The sequence below is a fragment of the Nannobrachium achirus genome (genome assembly GCF_963921795.1).
Source record: "Nannobrachium achirus genome assembly, chromosome: 6".
NCBI lineage: Eukaryota > Metazoa > Chordata > Actinopteri > Myctophiformes > Myctophidae > Nannobrachium > Nannobrachium achirus.
Window position 1 is genome coordinate 17,105,309 of NC_137815.1, and position 15,675 is coordinate 17,120,983.

The 15,675-nt window shown below is 38.6% G+C and overlaps 1 protein-coding gene across 1 annotated transcript; it reads left to right on the forward strand.

Annotated features, from left to right (window-relative positions):
• The first annotated feature begins 384 nt into the window (after positions 1–384).
• Positions 385–13,691, forward strand: hvcn1 (hydrogen voltage-gated channel 1). The gene is made up of 7 exons (XM_080728427.1): positions 385–470; positions 3,568–3,716; positions 5,166–5,368; positions 6,773–6,976; positions 8,886–9,114; positions 9,996–10,108; positions 11,593–13,691. Exons 3-7 carry the CDS (start codon positions 5,192–5,194, stop codon positions 11,653–11,655), a joined length of 786 nt encoding a protein of 261 aa, XP_080584553.1. The 5' UTR covers positions 385–470; positions 3,568–3,716; positions 5,166–5,191; the 3' UTR covers positions 11,656–13,691.
• Positions 13,692–15,675: the final 1,984 nt, after the last annotated feature.

The following is a 15,675-nucleotide window of genomic DNA, read 5'->3' on the forward strand; positions in this document are numbered from 1 at the left end:
ATATGTATATGTATATGTATATATATATATATATATATATATATATATATATGTATATATATATATATATATATTTATATATATATATATATATATATATATATAATATTTATTTATATATATAATTGAACTCTAGTCTCCATGGCGTGAGAAATATAGTCTTTTTGGGGGTGAACTAAACTCCTTTAAAAACAAGACGAGTGAGTTTAGTGCGACATCTAGTGGCTGAATGTTGTAGGTCGAGGCAGCGGGATAGAACAGGAAAGTGGAGATGTGTGTGGTTGTACTTCCTTTAGGAAATGCTAGTTTGGACTCGGAGAGGAGGAGTTTAGAGTGTGTTTATTCTAAAACCCAGCGTCCTAAAAAAAACAAGAGCTTTTGGAACAGAGGTGAGCCGCTATGTGCGACTTTAACCACAAACTGCAAAAAGCGACTCACGGGCAAATAGATCCCTGGTAGCGTTGGTGCTGGTATGGTTTATTTTCATTAAATGTATTGTGCGCTAAAAAGAGTTTGAGACAGAATAATGCTTTGCAAGCAGAATTCACTGTTTATGATCAAGAGAGATCACATGATGAGTTGAGACGTGAGATTGATCTATTTTGATGTTCCACACTGTCGTATTGCAAGTTGCAAACTTGTGTAAATTGTAGGCCTTATTTAGGATCACAGCTTCATCAATTGCATTCTTTTCTGCAGTGGATATGCAACACTTTGGGGCGTTTTAGAAAGTAATTTTTTGACTGACCGCTGCTTGCTCAAATAAATGCAGAATGAAATGAATACAGATAAGTTGTAGGCCTGTCTGGGTATGTCTCACTCAGCCAAGTTATAAGTTATAGTTGCAATTCGATATGCAAATAGGCTATAGGCTGAGCACGATAATAGATATTTATCTTTGTGAATCCAATCTGAGAACATACTTTTGTGTTTGTTAGATAGCCTATGATTTGGTCTGACATTGATTGATTGATTGATTGAAGACTTTATTAGAAGTTTGCATAGGAAAAGGTACAGTTCCATGAAGGTACAGTTCACTGGTACAACTTAAGGTCTACTAAAAGGAGATAGAAAAGATACGCTTATTTCCATAGGAAACCGCATTGAAGTAGGCCTATCTCATATAACATTGAAAGACAGACGAATAGAACACAGTACTATGCAGTAGATATAGTCAGGAAAACGATATGCAAATAGGCTATAGGCTGAGTTTATCTCTGTGAATCCAATCTGAGAACATACATTTGTTTATTAGACATGATTTGGTGTTTTAGGCTAAAATAAAAGGATACCTTTCAGTTGAGGTCCTTTTTTTAAACTCATATAGCCTAACATAGAATGACGGACTGTCTGTCTGTCTAGATAAAGGTATTGAATGGTTTCCTGTGCAAATAAGCCAAGTACATTTTAGTTGGCCTTGTAGGCCTACCAGTGAACTGTAACGTCATGAAACTGTACCTTCTATTCAATCAATCAGTCAAATGAGTCAATTGCACCGTGAAACTCTTATCAATAGAAGTTGTGTTCTAGTTGTATTTGTAATGATGGTGAAGATTAGCTATCAGACCTCCTGGAGGTCATCACTGACAGACATCATCTAGCCGCAAATTGCAACACTAGATTTTTTTTATAATCGGATGAATCTAGGGTTGCAATACCTCCCATAGGGATACAATGCATCAAAACAGTTTTTTGCTATCTGATTGTATTAAACGACTTCAAACTCACCAATATTGTGGAAAGCTTGGAATTTACTCTTGCTATCTGCAAAGTGTTTGTATCTGAAAAATCCACCATAGAATTGTTATGATTTATTTTCTGTCAAGAAATCCGAGCAGACATGGTTTATTTTCTAAGTGTTGAACTTCGGAAGCGCTCGTCTTCTATAACGCCATGTCCCGCTGCCTCCTGCATAATGTGACATTTAGAACCAGGTGGTCACAGGACCGTTGAGGGATTTTCCACGAGTGCTTCCAAACTCCAGGACTTAGACAAAATTATCACCTGTACCAAATTTCTTGGATAGAAAGTAGCTTCTAACATGTCTACTTTGGATTTTTCTGAAACAAACACTTTGCAGATAGCAAGAGTAAATTCCAAGCTTTCCATAGAGCCGCAATATTGGTGAGTTTGATGTCGTTTAACACAATCAGATAGCAAAAAAAAAAAAAACGTTTTGATGCATTGGCTGCCTATGGCCGGGAAGTATTGCAACCCTAGATTCATCCGATTATAACAAAAATCTAGTGTTGCTATTTGCGGCTAGACATCATCTATGCCAGTGTTTCTCAACCTTTTCAGGCCACGACCTCCCAAAATGATCATATTTTAACTGGGAACACCCCCCCCCCCCCACACACACACACACACCCTGTTGAGCACTAAGAGTTGAGGCATTACATTTTGTATAACATGAAATTGTGAAAATAGCAGATCTACATGCTCACAACGCCTCGTGAGCATGTACATCGGCTATTTTCACAATTTCTGCCTATAATATTTGACAATTTGGCCAATGTTTAATTTGTCATTTTAGAGGTATCAAAAAAGTCCTTAAATTGTCACTTTAGAAATGTGCAGATACCCTCTATACACTTAAACTTTATGTTGGTTTGTTTCCCAAACACTGGTTCGCAACCCTTTTGTGGGTCACAGACCAATTTTTATGGGTCACAACTTGAGTAAAAATCCCATTTTATTTTCCAACAGAAATTAAAATACGTATTTAAAAAGATGGAAACCCTTTGGAAATATATCGTTGTAGTTTTAGAAATTGAATAATTTTGTAAATGTTGAAACAAACGAGCAAACACATCTAAGAAATCCCATAAATAAAACATACGGGGATAATAATTAAGAAGTAGTGAAAATAGCTGATCTACAAGCTAGCTCTCAACATTGTGTGTTTGTAGATCTGCTATTTTGACTAGTTTGGGTCCTGGACAAATGTCTAATTTCTGGGTCACAGGCTAAAAAAAGGTTTAGGAACCACTGATCAATGCTATGCCTCAGTGGCACTCAGCTAAACCAGCCTGTCCTAAATACACAAAGCACTTTTTTGTAACTGCTTAGATGTTCCTGTGTTAAAATGACGATAAAATAGAAACATATAGGAATTACATTTTTAAATTGTCATCCATTTGACTTGAAACCATGGCTTCATTCTGCAGTCTACTCCAGTGGTTCTCAGAGTGTTGTCTGGGTACCCCCAGGGGTCCTTTGAGGGGATTACAGGGGGTCCAAAGCTTAATTGGTTAATGTAGAAGCAGAATCTTTTTAAACCACTTTAACCTAATTTTATTATTTTTATTCTATTTTATTCTATTACAAAAGGCCTATTTTTGAAAGATTTTGAAAGATCTTCAACATTTTTGGAACAATTTACAATTTCACAAAGCTCTCTGAAGGCCAGTCAACTCCTTGCAACATGCAACAACTCTGTACTTGCAACACCTGCAACCATCGTCTCCAAAGGCATTTGCATTTTAGTTGCATCGGTGGGGACTGGCCTTCTGTTGCAAGGAAGGAGTTGCGACTAATAGTTTGCATTTGGTTTATTATTCACAGGCAGGGGGATTTCTCTTGAAAAGGAGAAGTAAGCGTTGTTCAAGACGTGGAGAAATCTGCTCTGAAATGCTGAAATACAGAGCTCTTCTTCCAGATCACTCTGCTGACTGACTGACTCCCAGACACTCAACACCTCAACACCGCTGACAGTAAGTAGACATCCATTCCTCTGTTAGGCCTGCATTTATATCATTACCTTTAAACCATGCTTTTCTTTCTTTCTTTCTTACTTACTTGCCTGTGTTTGTATGTATGCATGTATTGATTGATTGAGGACTTTATTAGAAGTTTGCAAAGGAAAAGGTACAGTTTCATGACAGTTCACTGGTACACGGTCAACTAAAAGTAGATCCAAGAAAGCCTTTTGGGCTTGTTTACATAGGAAACCTTATTAATGAGCTGTGTTGGCCAGGTATGTATGTACTGTATGTATACACCTTTCTTTCCATCTCAGAAATGACTTTATACTGTGTGATAAATGATGAGACGATTGTGAATATAATACATTAGGTAGGCCTGATTCATGTTTAACTCAACTAAATGGTGAAATGTGTATACTATTGATAGAACAATTCGTTTTTAGTCAAAGTCATGTACAAACAGCCGATCTACAAGCTCACAGCAGGTTGTGACGCTATGCACTGTGAGCTTGTAGATCAGCCATTTTCACCAAATGTTTGCCCCAGAATAGGGATGCTATAGCTGGTTTCAAGTGGCGAAATGAGAGACATGGCAGCTCATCAACAACACAGACAAACCATCCTCCATGCTAATTCCATTATAAATATGCTGCCTCTCTAAATGTAATGGCTGGATTGTTATGTAGCCACGCTAACTAGGCTTTTATTTTCATTTTATTTAGAGTAATTGTTATGAACCTCCCTGAAAAGCTTATAATACCATACCATACCATACCATACCATACCATACCATACCATACATAACCTTGTAACCAGCCTCTCTGAGAGCCTATAGGTGTACATTAGGCCTAGAATTATTCAATGCTTTAACTATTGAAAAATAGCAGATATACAAGCTCACAGCGCGGCACCGAGTGCCGCGCTGTGAGCTTGTAGATCTGCTATTTTTGAAAAATCGCGAGTCTTTGTTGCAAGTCTTTGAATATATCTTTTTAAAAGCGAACATTTGTAACTCAAATATTTGCTTCTGGGGGGGTCCCTGGAACAACATATTTTGAGATGGGGGTCCGTGGCCAAACACATGTAATTTTGGGGGTCCTTGACATGAAAACGTTTAAGAACCACTGATTTAGAAGAAGGATTTAGAAGACATTTATTGAATCGGGTCAGAAATATTCAAAGACTTAAATATTCAAAGACTGTGAGCTTGTATATCTGCTATTTTTCATAATGGTGTTTCAAATCCAAAGTGACACAGATATGCGTCAACAGAACCACATTTTTAAATATTTCAAATAGCTGACCAAAAGCTCAGAACATGTCGATGTAGATCGGCTATTTGAAGTATTTTAGGCATAAGTGGTAAGCCAATCACATAAAAATTTCTAACTTCTCATTTTCTTTCTTTCTTTCTTTCTCTCTCTCTCTCTCTCTCTCTCTCTCTCTCTCTCTCATAAGGTATACAGTGAACAGAGGTGCTCATCATGGAAAAGTATATGAGGCATTTCACCACGGTGGGCGATCAACAGCCCGGTAAGTGGGCGGAGCTGGACGAGACCCCCGTGCACGTGGGCAGTGACGAGCTGTCCCCCGCCTCCGCCCCCGTCAAGCTGACCTTCAGGGACCACCTGAGGAGACTGTTCACCTCCAACCGCTTCCAGGTACACACACACACACACACACACACACACACACACACACACACACACACTGCAGTGGTCCAAAAAGTGCTCAAAGGTTTTACCAAAGTAAAATTGTCAATACTGCCGAAATGTATGGCCGTTCACGCATGGAGCAGAGGAAACCATGCAAGGCAGCAACCTGCCCTTCCTGAGCCACTGCCACCCCTGGTTTGATCACTTAAATCCTATTTTGTCATTTAAAAATAGAAGCCCACCTCGTTGCATCGTATGAGCTATGAGCTTCTAGATCTACTGTATGAATGTTTGTTCATTTCACCCAGCCCTCCACTCACTTACAGAAGCTCTGTTTTGGTCTGTTCCTCTTTGTGCTGGAGAGACAAACAATTATTCATTCAGACAAATACCAAAACATTACACATTACGGCTCCAGCTTCATGACTATGTTATTGTCACACATGCTGTTTGGTGGATGTAACACAGTAAAAAAAAGTCCAACCAATGCTTTGCGTGCAAACCTGAATGATTCTCAACAAACAGTCTCATTTAAGGCAGTGAGTGGTTCTCAAACATGTTCATGTCAAGGACCCCCAGAATGATAAGTATTTGGATGCAGAAGAGAAGACTTCTAAATTATTACAATTCGTAAAAGAAATTCAAGATTTCTTTGAATTGCCAAAGTGTAAAATGATTTACCCCCATTATACCCCCGCTATAATCAAATTATTGTCTTAGGAATGCGCCAAATACGAAAAAAAAAAAATATTGAACTTAAGTCTCCATGGTGTGAGTAATCAATAGGAAAAACAAGTCATTTTGGGGGTGAACTACTCCTTTAGCATAGAAAAGCCACACATTTCGTTGTAATGTCTTGTGACGCAAGAATACATTTTGAAAGTGTGGCAGCGTTGAAACCTTTGTTTTAAACCTTAAAGGTGTGGAAATTCTCTGAGGGGAGGAGACGGAAACATACTTTCACAAGACTCCTTCCTGTGAGGAGACCTGACAAGATTAGAATTCATTGATTCCTAAGAGGGCATTTATTTATTGTCACATTTAGTGTGCAGAATACAGACTATGTACTTACAGGCATAGTATAACACAGTATACACACTACATTGTATAAACATACTAACCACTTACAGCAGGGGTTAGTCTCTAGGGGGTCCTCAGAGTTACTACAAGGGGTCCTCCAAATCTTTGTGGGATAAGAACATTATGTTTTCTACACGAACCACTTGTAGTGCTGTCAAACAAGTCTAACCGGTCTAAGAAATCTATGAAATGTTTTAATCTGCAACACAATTTTATACAATACGTAGTGGGGGTCCCTGCTTCAGCTCTCTCTCAGCTAGAGGGTCCTTGGGCTGAAAAACTACAACATTGAAGAGCCCTGTTTTAAGGTGTTTTGTGTTTTGTTCTCAGATCATCATTGTGATGCTGGTGGTCCTGGACGCGCTGTTCGTGCTGCTCCAGCTGCTGCTGGACCCCGACCTGGGGAAGATCCCAGAGGGAGAGACCAGCCCCCCCACCATGCGTCCTTATTATGAGGAGCACGGCGAGGAGGGCGGCGAGGAGGGCCGCGAGGAGGGCGGCGAGCCCTCGGAGGCAGCCGAGATCGCAGCCGAGGTCAGCCTACGCTCTGTTCACTTTTACATACATGATGTATGATCAGTATGATCAGTGTGTCCGTGGCAAAAGACTTGGTCTTGTCAGTAGGGATGGGACGATATGAAAATGTCATATCACGATTATTGTGACAAAAGAAATCACGATCTACGATATTATCGCGATAATAAAAATCCATTATCCTGGGGCGGAACATTTGCCAAAAGAATGCAGATCTACAAGCTCACAACGCGTTGTGACGCATTGTGAGCTTGTAGATCGGATATTCTTTGGCAAAGAATTTTATAGAGAGTGGGGAAAAAAGTATGTATATTACCAATTATAGAGGGTTTAAATGGTACTGGATATGCAGCTCGGCAAATAAAAGCTGAATTGATCCCAGTGCATGACGGAGGACGATATCACGATAAATTAAATCTCCACGATATGATTATCGTGAGTGTTTTTTTTAACGCTTATCGTCCCATCCCTACTTTTCCGTGGCAAATGGTAGATTTACACGCTGTTACAATGTTCTCATTTTGATTAGAAGACCCAGTACAGCTACTGAATGTTCTTCAGAATATGTAGGCCTATGACTCTGATTTACTATGACACTGTATTGCCTATTAGGAGTCCACCGCTGCAATAGTGGTTCTCAAATGTTTTATTTGCAAGGACCCCCCTTAACTCTGACCCTTACGGGTCCATTTGGTTCCATTTGAACGCTCGCAGAGTTCCAGACCTGTTATGGTCATTCAGGCCTAGCTCTCTATACGTTTCTGGTAATATAATTGTCCACTCATTTTGAATGTCCGTGGCAATTCCTTTCATTTTTGACAAAAGTGTCCAGCACAAGGCAGCATGGCGATGAGCCCTGTGTTAGACTGTGTTTACTTCAGTCGTTCTCAAACTTCTCAAAGTTTTCTTTTTCTTTTCTTTTTTGTTAAAAGCTGCATATTGTGATAGTAATAATAGTAATAGTTATTAGACAGAATTCAAGCATTTCCCAGGTAAAGGTTTTGGCTAATTTGAACAAACGTAACGGCTTGGAACTCAGTGAAACTATGACAAACAAAGTAAAGAAAGACAATTATAAAAAACATTGGAATTAAACCTGTCATTTGACAGAACCTGTCATTCTGTCATAATACATAACCTTTTTTCACTCTACAATAAACATCTTTAAACAGATAGCCAAGGTCACAATGTTTCGCAATTTAAAGCATTTCCCTGATTAATAGTTAGGGAATTTTTATAAAACCCTGGGAATAAATTCCTTACCAAGCAATTTCTTCACCAATGTGTTCGTAAAGGTGTCTAGTAACATATCTAACAAAGATTGAAATTCAACATCCCTAGCTAAATATTTGACAGCTAGGGTAATTCTGGGTCTCATTCACTCCCAAAAATATGTTTTAAGTAGCATGTTAGGGGTCTAACTAGGAGTTTTTAATTATTCTGAATCCATTGCAAGCATTTGTTTTGCACGAAAAACATTCATTGGGCCAAAATCAGTCGCAAAGAAAACGATGGTTTAGTGATGAGTCATCACTTTTCACAAGGTGTATGGGGTCCATTTCTGGCCCAAGGAATGTTTTTCGTGCAAAACAAATGCTTGCAATGGATTCAGAATAATTAAAAACACATAGTTAGACCCCTCACATGCTACTTAAAGTATATTTTTTGGGAGTAATTTCTTCCCTTATAGTATAGTGTATAGTGTAAGTGAATGAGACCCAGAATTACCCTAGCTGTCAAACATTTTGCTAGGGATGTTGAATTTCAATCTTTGTTAGATATGTTACTAGACACCTTTACGGACACATTGGTGAAGAAATCGTTTGGTAAGGAATTTATTCCCAGATTTGACAAGTATTCTGCTAATTTTCCCTGACTATAACTGTTTCCGTCCCTTTGTTGTGTCCAGGTGTTTGAATTCCTCAGTCTGGCGGTGATCTCCTTCTTCCTGGTGGAGCTGGCGGGGAAGCTCTACACCTTCCGCCGGGAGTTCTTCGACCACAAGTTCGAGGTGTTTGACGGGATCATCGTGATCATTTCCTTCTCGCTGGACATTGTCTCCATCACTGGGAACGGCATGGCAGGGGTGGGCCTGGTGGTGGTGTTCCGTCTCTGGAGGGTGGTCCGCATCATCAACAGTGAGTTCACGCTAACATCAATAATAATAGTTAGTTACTAGGGGTGTAACGATATAGTAACTGAATCGAAAAATCGATTTTAACCCATTCAGAACGGGTACACTATATTGTGTATCATTATTTTATGCTTTAGCTATTGAAAAATAGCAGATATACAAGCTCACAGCGAGCTTGTAGATCTGCTATTTTTGAAAAATCGTGAAAATTTGAATTTTGACCCGATTCTATAAGTGTCTTTTGAATCCTTCTAAGATTTTTTGAAAAACATATGTTTCTATGTCAGCAATCTGGCCAGCCATTGTCAAAGAAAAGGTCCTTTTCACTTAACTGGAGTTCAGTTAGTTTGTTCTTGAGAGACTGTCAGTGGTTCTCAAACCTTTTCATGTGAAGGACCCCCAAAATGATATTTATTTGGCCACAGACCCCAATTCAACATATTTAGTTCAAGGGACCACCCAGAAGCAAAATTTGAGTTACAAACGTTCGCTTTGAATATACATATATTCAAAGATGTGCACACTTTATCACGACTTTTTCAAAAAATAGCAGATTTACAAGCACGCAGCGTGGCACTCAGTGCCGTGCTGTGAGCTTGTATATCCAAATGGACCCTTACAGGTCTGTATGATGGTCCTTGAAATTAAAATGTTTGTATAGCAAATGTGTCCACGATACGAATCAGCTCTGACAGCTCTGTGATAATCCGGTTCCAAAAAAATCCTTATCTAGTCACTTGTGGATCTAACCTCGGTCATTAGGAAAATGTGTAAAATGTTAAACTTGAACTGATTATGGGTGTGCAAATAATCCATACGTGTGACTGTGAGGTCTTAATAATCCATACGTGTGAGGTCATAACCATAACCTTTATGTTGCACCAGGCATCATTCTGTCGGTGAAGAATCGTGCGGACCATAAGCTGCACCAGCTGAAGGAAAGCTACGACCACCTGGTCAAGAGAGTCACCGATCTGCAGGAACGCAACGACAAGCTGGTGAGGCTTTTTGTCTTTATTTGAAAGAAATCAATGGTGAAACATCGATAAATCACACCTAGTGTGAAGTGAGCAGTGCTATTTATGAGTTAATTTCATTAAGCGTCCCATGAAGCTGGCCAGTGACAAGCTTTGCGGGACATTACATACATACGTACAAACAGACAAAGACAGATGTAGGAGCGGTTGGTACCCCTCAAAAACATATTTACACTGATATTTCACCTGGACTGCGTAACTTTAAAAAAAAACCTTTCCAAAATGCCACATTTGTGACATTTCTAGTATTAAATGTAGCCTAGTATTTTAACAGTAGAATATGGTCCAAAAGGAATCATGTGATTCTCACCAGGAATCTTCATATATGGGCATAAAAGGGACAAAGACATATCAGCATGCCCATATATGGGCATATCAGTTGGATCGGTGGTGCGATGATGGCCAGTACAGTCACTTTGATTGGCAGTTGTGCCGAATGCTCACCCCAAAACATTATTTATGAGATTGTGATGGCTTGTGTGGGACAACCAAGGCATGGATGTGTTTGTAATGACAATTAGTAACACGTTCATGAAAAAGAAAATCACTTTTGACCACAACAAATAGTGTAAAAGTGATAGGCTTATAGGCTCCACTCTATGCTATCACAGCTGCTGGGCAAACTGGAAAACAGTAGCATTTGTGACTAATAGACCTCATGGACAGTAATTTTGGATCAATACAAGTAGGAAAATGGGCCTAGAAGTGATTTAGGGAGGAGTTGTCCTTCAATTAACCTCTAGTATATACAGTATATTATGTGTACTCTGTATATCTGCACTTAATTACCCATTTAGGCCTAGGATTATTGAATGCTTTAACTATTGAAAAATAGCAGATATACAAGCTCACAGCGCGGCACCGAGTGCCGCGCTGCGAGCTTGTAGATCTGCTATTTTTGAAAAATCGTGAAGATTTGAATTTTGACCCGATTCTATAAGTGTCTTTTGAATCCTTCTGAGGTTTTTTGAAAAACCCATGTTTCAATGTCAGCAATCTGGCTAGCCATCGTCAAAGAAAAGGTCCTTTTCACATAACTGGAGCTCAGTTAGTCTGTTCTTGAGAGACTACTATGTCAGTGGTTCTCAAAACTTTTCATGTGAAGGACCCCCAAAATGATATGTATTTGGCCACGGACCCCCATCTCAAAATATTTAGTTCCAGGGACCCCCAGAAGCAAAATTTGAGTTACAAACGTTCACTTAATGATCTGCTTTGAAGGCCTGAGTGAAGTATCTTTGATTCAGCTTTCCTATTCTGTAACTTTGTTGCAATACATGCTCTTAAATAAAGTGTGACTGTTCTGTGTGTCGTCTCCTAGGAACAAGAGAACAGTAATAATAATAAAGTGTGATTGTTCTGTGTGTCGTCTCCTAGGAACAAGAGAACAGTCATAATAATAATAATAATAATAAAGTGTGATTGTTCTGTGTGTCGTCTCCTAGGAACAAGAGAACAGTCAACTGCAGGGCCTCCTGAAGCAGAACGGCATCGAAGTCAAAGTGTGAACGTTGGCCTCTTATGTCGCATGTTGTCACCGTAGGGCAGAAACCTTGTATCTCCATGTATTTCAACTGTTTATCTTCTTATATGACGATGAGTAAAACTAGCAAAACATTTATTTGCACTTTTAATGACATGCGCAAAATACTGAGGCAAGGTTGAAGGTGGTTTAAGTGTGTCCGTGGGACATACAAGGTTTCCCCCGCGACAGTGACGTCACATTATCAGCAGTAGTTATGCTGAACGTCACACAAATGTCATGTCACAAGTACCGTATTATTGTCCACATTAAAACCCCTTTTAGAACGGGTACACATTATTGTGTATCATTATTTTATGCTTTAACTATTGAAAAATAGCAGATATACAAGCGAGCTTGTAGATCTGCTATTTTTGAAAAATCGTGAAAATTATAATTTTGACCCGATTCTATAAGTGTCTTTTGAGTCCTTCTAAGATTTTTTGAAAAACCTATGTTTCTATCTCAGCAATCTGGCTAGCCATCGTCAAAGAAAGGGTCCTTTTCACTTAACTGGAGCTCAGTTAGTCTGTTCTTGAGAGACTACTATGTCAGTGGTTCTCAAACCTTTCATGTGAAGGACCCCCAACATGATATGAATTTGGCCACGGACCCGCATCTCAAAATATTTAGTTCCAGGGACCCCCAGAAGCAAAATTTGAGTTACAAACGTTCGCTTTGAAAATACATATATTCAAAGATTTGCACATATTTTCACGACTTTATCAAAAATAGCAGATCTACAAGCTCACAGCGCGGCACCGAGTGCCACGCTGCGACCTTGTATATCTGCTATTTTTCACTGGTTAAAGCATTCAATAATTCTAGGCCTAAATGGGTTAATTCCAGTAGCACTCCACATTCTGTTCTAAATCAACAGAATGATTCAGCAACAACGTTTAGGGGGGGGATAAAATCTCTATTTCAACTCCATTACACGATGCCGTCACTCTCCGATCTTCACGTTAACAAAGCATTGTTGTTGGCCTGACGATCTGTAGGAGAACAACACTCCTATAGTAGTGTGTGAGGTGCAGATTATAGAAGCTGCAGAATAGTGATGGACTCCAGACAAGCAGCTTCATCAGCGCCTTTATCATAAGCCTTTAAAAGGATCCCTGGCAAATAAGATAAATATGCCTTAATGCATTATAATTGCCCTCGACTACACATTTTTATTAAAAACACCTTAAATATTTAATTTGTTTTAGAAATAGTTCATCTTTTACTGAAGGGGGACAACATCCTTATGTAATGTATGTAATGCATGTGTTAATAAAACATTTAAAATGATGTTTTGATGTCCATATCAACTTTAGGAATTATTAAGTTGTTTTGTTATATCAGGACATGCTAATAACATTTCATAGCAGTGGACCACACATGGACAAACATCAACTTGCGACCGATTGAGTAATATAGGAACTATTTCTCAAATAACTAAAATATCCAGGGATCCTTTTAACTAAAGCTTCCATGGCCAGTCTTATCAGTAGTTAGAATGTAATCAATGTAAATATTTAATTTAAAATGTCCACAGCCTTCAAAGTTTGCACCATTGACTGTATAGAAATATAAAGTTGATGTTACGTGATTGACCTGATTCGGTCATGATGTCACCCTGGTGTTTTAAATCAACATTAGTAACACATGATTAACACATTAATATCACATTAACGTGTAACGCATGTACTTGACATGTAAATGTTAAAGTTGTGCTTCCATACATGCTCCACATAACCATTGGGCTAGCTATTGAACACCTAAGTATTGTATCTTAATACGGTCTAAAGGCTTTGGAATTAGGACTTTTCATCATTTAATGGTTGACATTTGTATATTTTATTACCGTTTATTTTGTTGTTCCATAATGTATGGACATGAACTTTATGCAAGGTAATGTCGCTGACATCGATGCTAGCAAATTGTCATTGTTATTTCCACATTTCAACTTTTATGTTTTTCATAAACTAACACTCCTTCATTCTACTGTGTCACACAAAAGTAGCCAAATAGCCAATCTACAAGCTCACACGACACATTGAGCTTGTAGCTCACTCTGTGTCTCATAGGAGGGCTGTGGGCAGTTCAGAAACCCGTCTACCAGTGACATCATCCATGGCGAATGAAGCTAATAGAACCGTTTTATTCCTGGAAGGTTAGCATGCTATAATGGACGCCATTGTTCTGGTGTAAATACAGATCGAAATAAAATATTTTAAATCTTGTTTGGAAAAACACGAAACATGCTTAATGCTGATGTCACTTGTAAGCGGGTTCTTGAAGTGACCACAGCCCTCCTATGAAACACAGAACGAGTAGAATTTTATATGACGATGGGTTGAAAATGTAAGTCTGTCTGTGGGTTTTGAAAAGCATTAAAGGAGTAGTTCACCCCCAAGATGAAGACCATGGAGATTTGAGTTCTATATATATATATATATATATATATATATATATATATATATATATATATATATATATATATATATATATATATACCTGTATATATATATATATATATATATATATATATTATATATATATATAGCTAGAAGGAGGAAAAAGTCATTTTGGGGGTGAACTGCTCCTTTAAGAGAAAACATACAAGGTTTCTGCCCGATAGTGACGATTATGTATAGTTTATTACAGTGTATCTTGGTGTTCCATAATGAACGGACGTGAACTTTGAACTTTGTGCTGCTGAGCATTCAGCTGCTGCAGGTGAAGCGCAGCAGCAGCCGCGCCGGCAGGAAGAATAGCCTGGTAAACCAGCCTCCTCATCCCAGCGACCAATCAGAAGCGCAGGAGGTGGATGGTTTGCCAGGCTACTGGATGAAGGCCAAAGACGAGCTGGAGATGTAAAAGCGCCCTCTACGGGGAGGGACGGACGGACGTTGCTTGGTCTTGATGGTCGATGGTGAAGGGGAGCTGGGAGAGCAGGAGGACGCAGTGGACCTACTGTAGTCCCTCACATCGACAGTATGTTAGCAATGATATACCAGCAGTGGTTCTCAAACTTTGAAAACCTGAAGGTCTCCCCTTAAAGGACAACTTTAGTTTTTTACAACAAGGGTTCATATTTTAGATTGTAATTAGAAAAAGAAACGATGAGTGTTAAAATGTTTTCATTTACTGCTTTCTATTGTTTTAGCCATTTTAGTATTTTGATTTCAGTGGTTGGGGGCATGCGTACAAGTGGCTAAATATGTCTTTTTAGACACAATAAGCTGACAATTCTTTTGTTACTATTTACACCAGCCCTCATAAGTCACATCTGCCCATGAAAGATTGCGGTGCATCTTGGGAATGGGCTTATTGTGTCTAAAAATACATATTTAGCCAACTTATATGCATACCCCCAACCTGGGGACATGCATGCAAATCACTAAAATGATAGAAAGCAGAAAATGAAAACATTTTAACACTCATCTTTTCTTTTCTCTAATGACTATCTAAAATATTAACCCTTGTTGTCCTTTAACTTTGACAGTATAACAAATTCATTTGTTACACTGTCAAAGTTTCAGACTTGTAAGGGTCTATTTTAGACCCCCATAAAGGAACCAAGAGTCCCTGAAATCCACATTGAGGAACACCGATACTGTAACTAACTGATGTTAAGATCACGTACTGCAGACAGACACGTGTAAAAAACAACATTCCCTTTTCTTTATGTAAAATGTTTGTGAACTTCAGCATTATTTGTTTGAGTGTATTATAAACAAAAGAAAATAATCGTGAAATATAGAGTGTTGCATTTTATTCAAAATATTTAAAAAAATATATTCTTTCTTCTTTGCTTTGAAAGTAATGTTCATCCTATGTACCTGTACATGATTTTCTATAAAAAGGTCAAAGTTCAATGTTGTGATAGTAATCACTGTTATAGAGTGTGTGGGTGTTCGTAAGCCGTAAATACATTTTCAGGGCAGGATACCAATGTTATCCAATGGGGAGTCAGAGATCATCACATAGAAATAATTGATCAGCTTGTGTTCCAGTT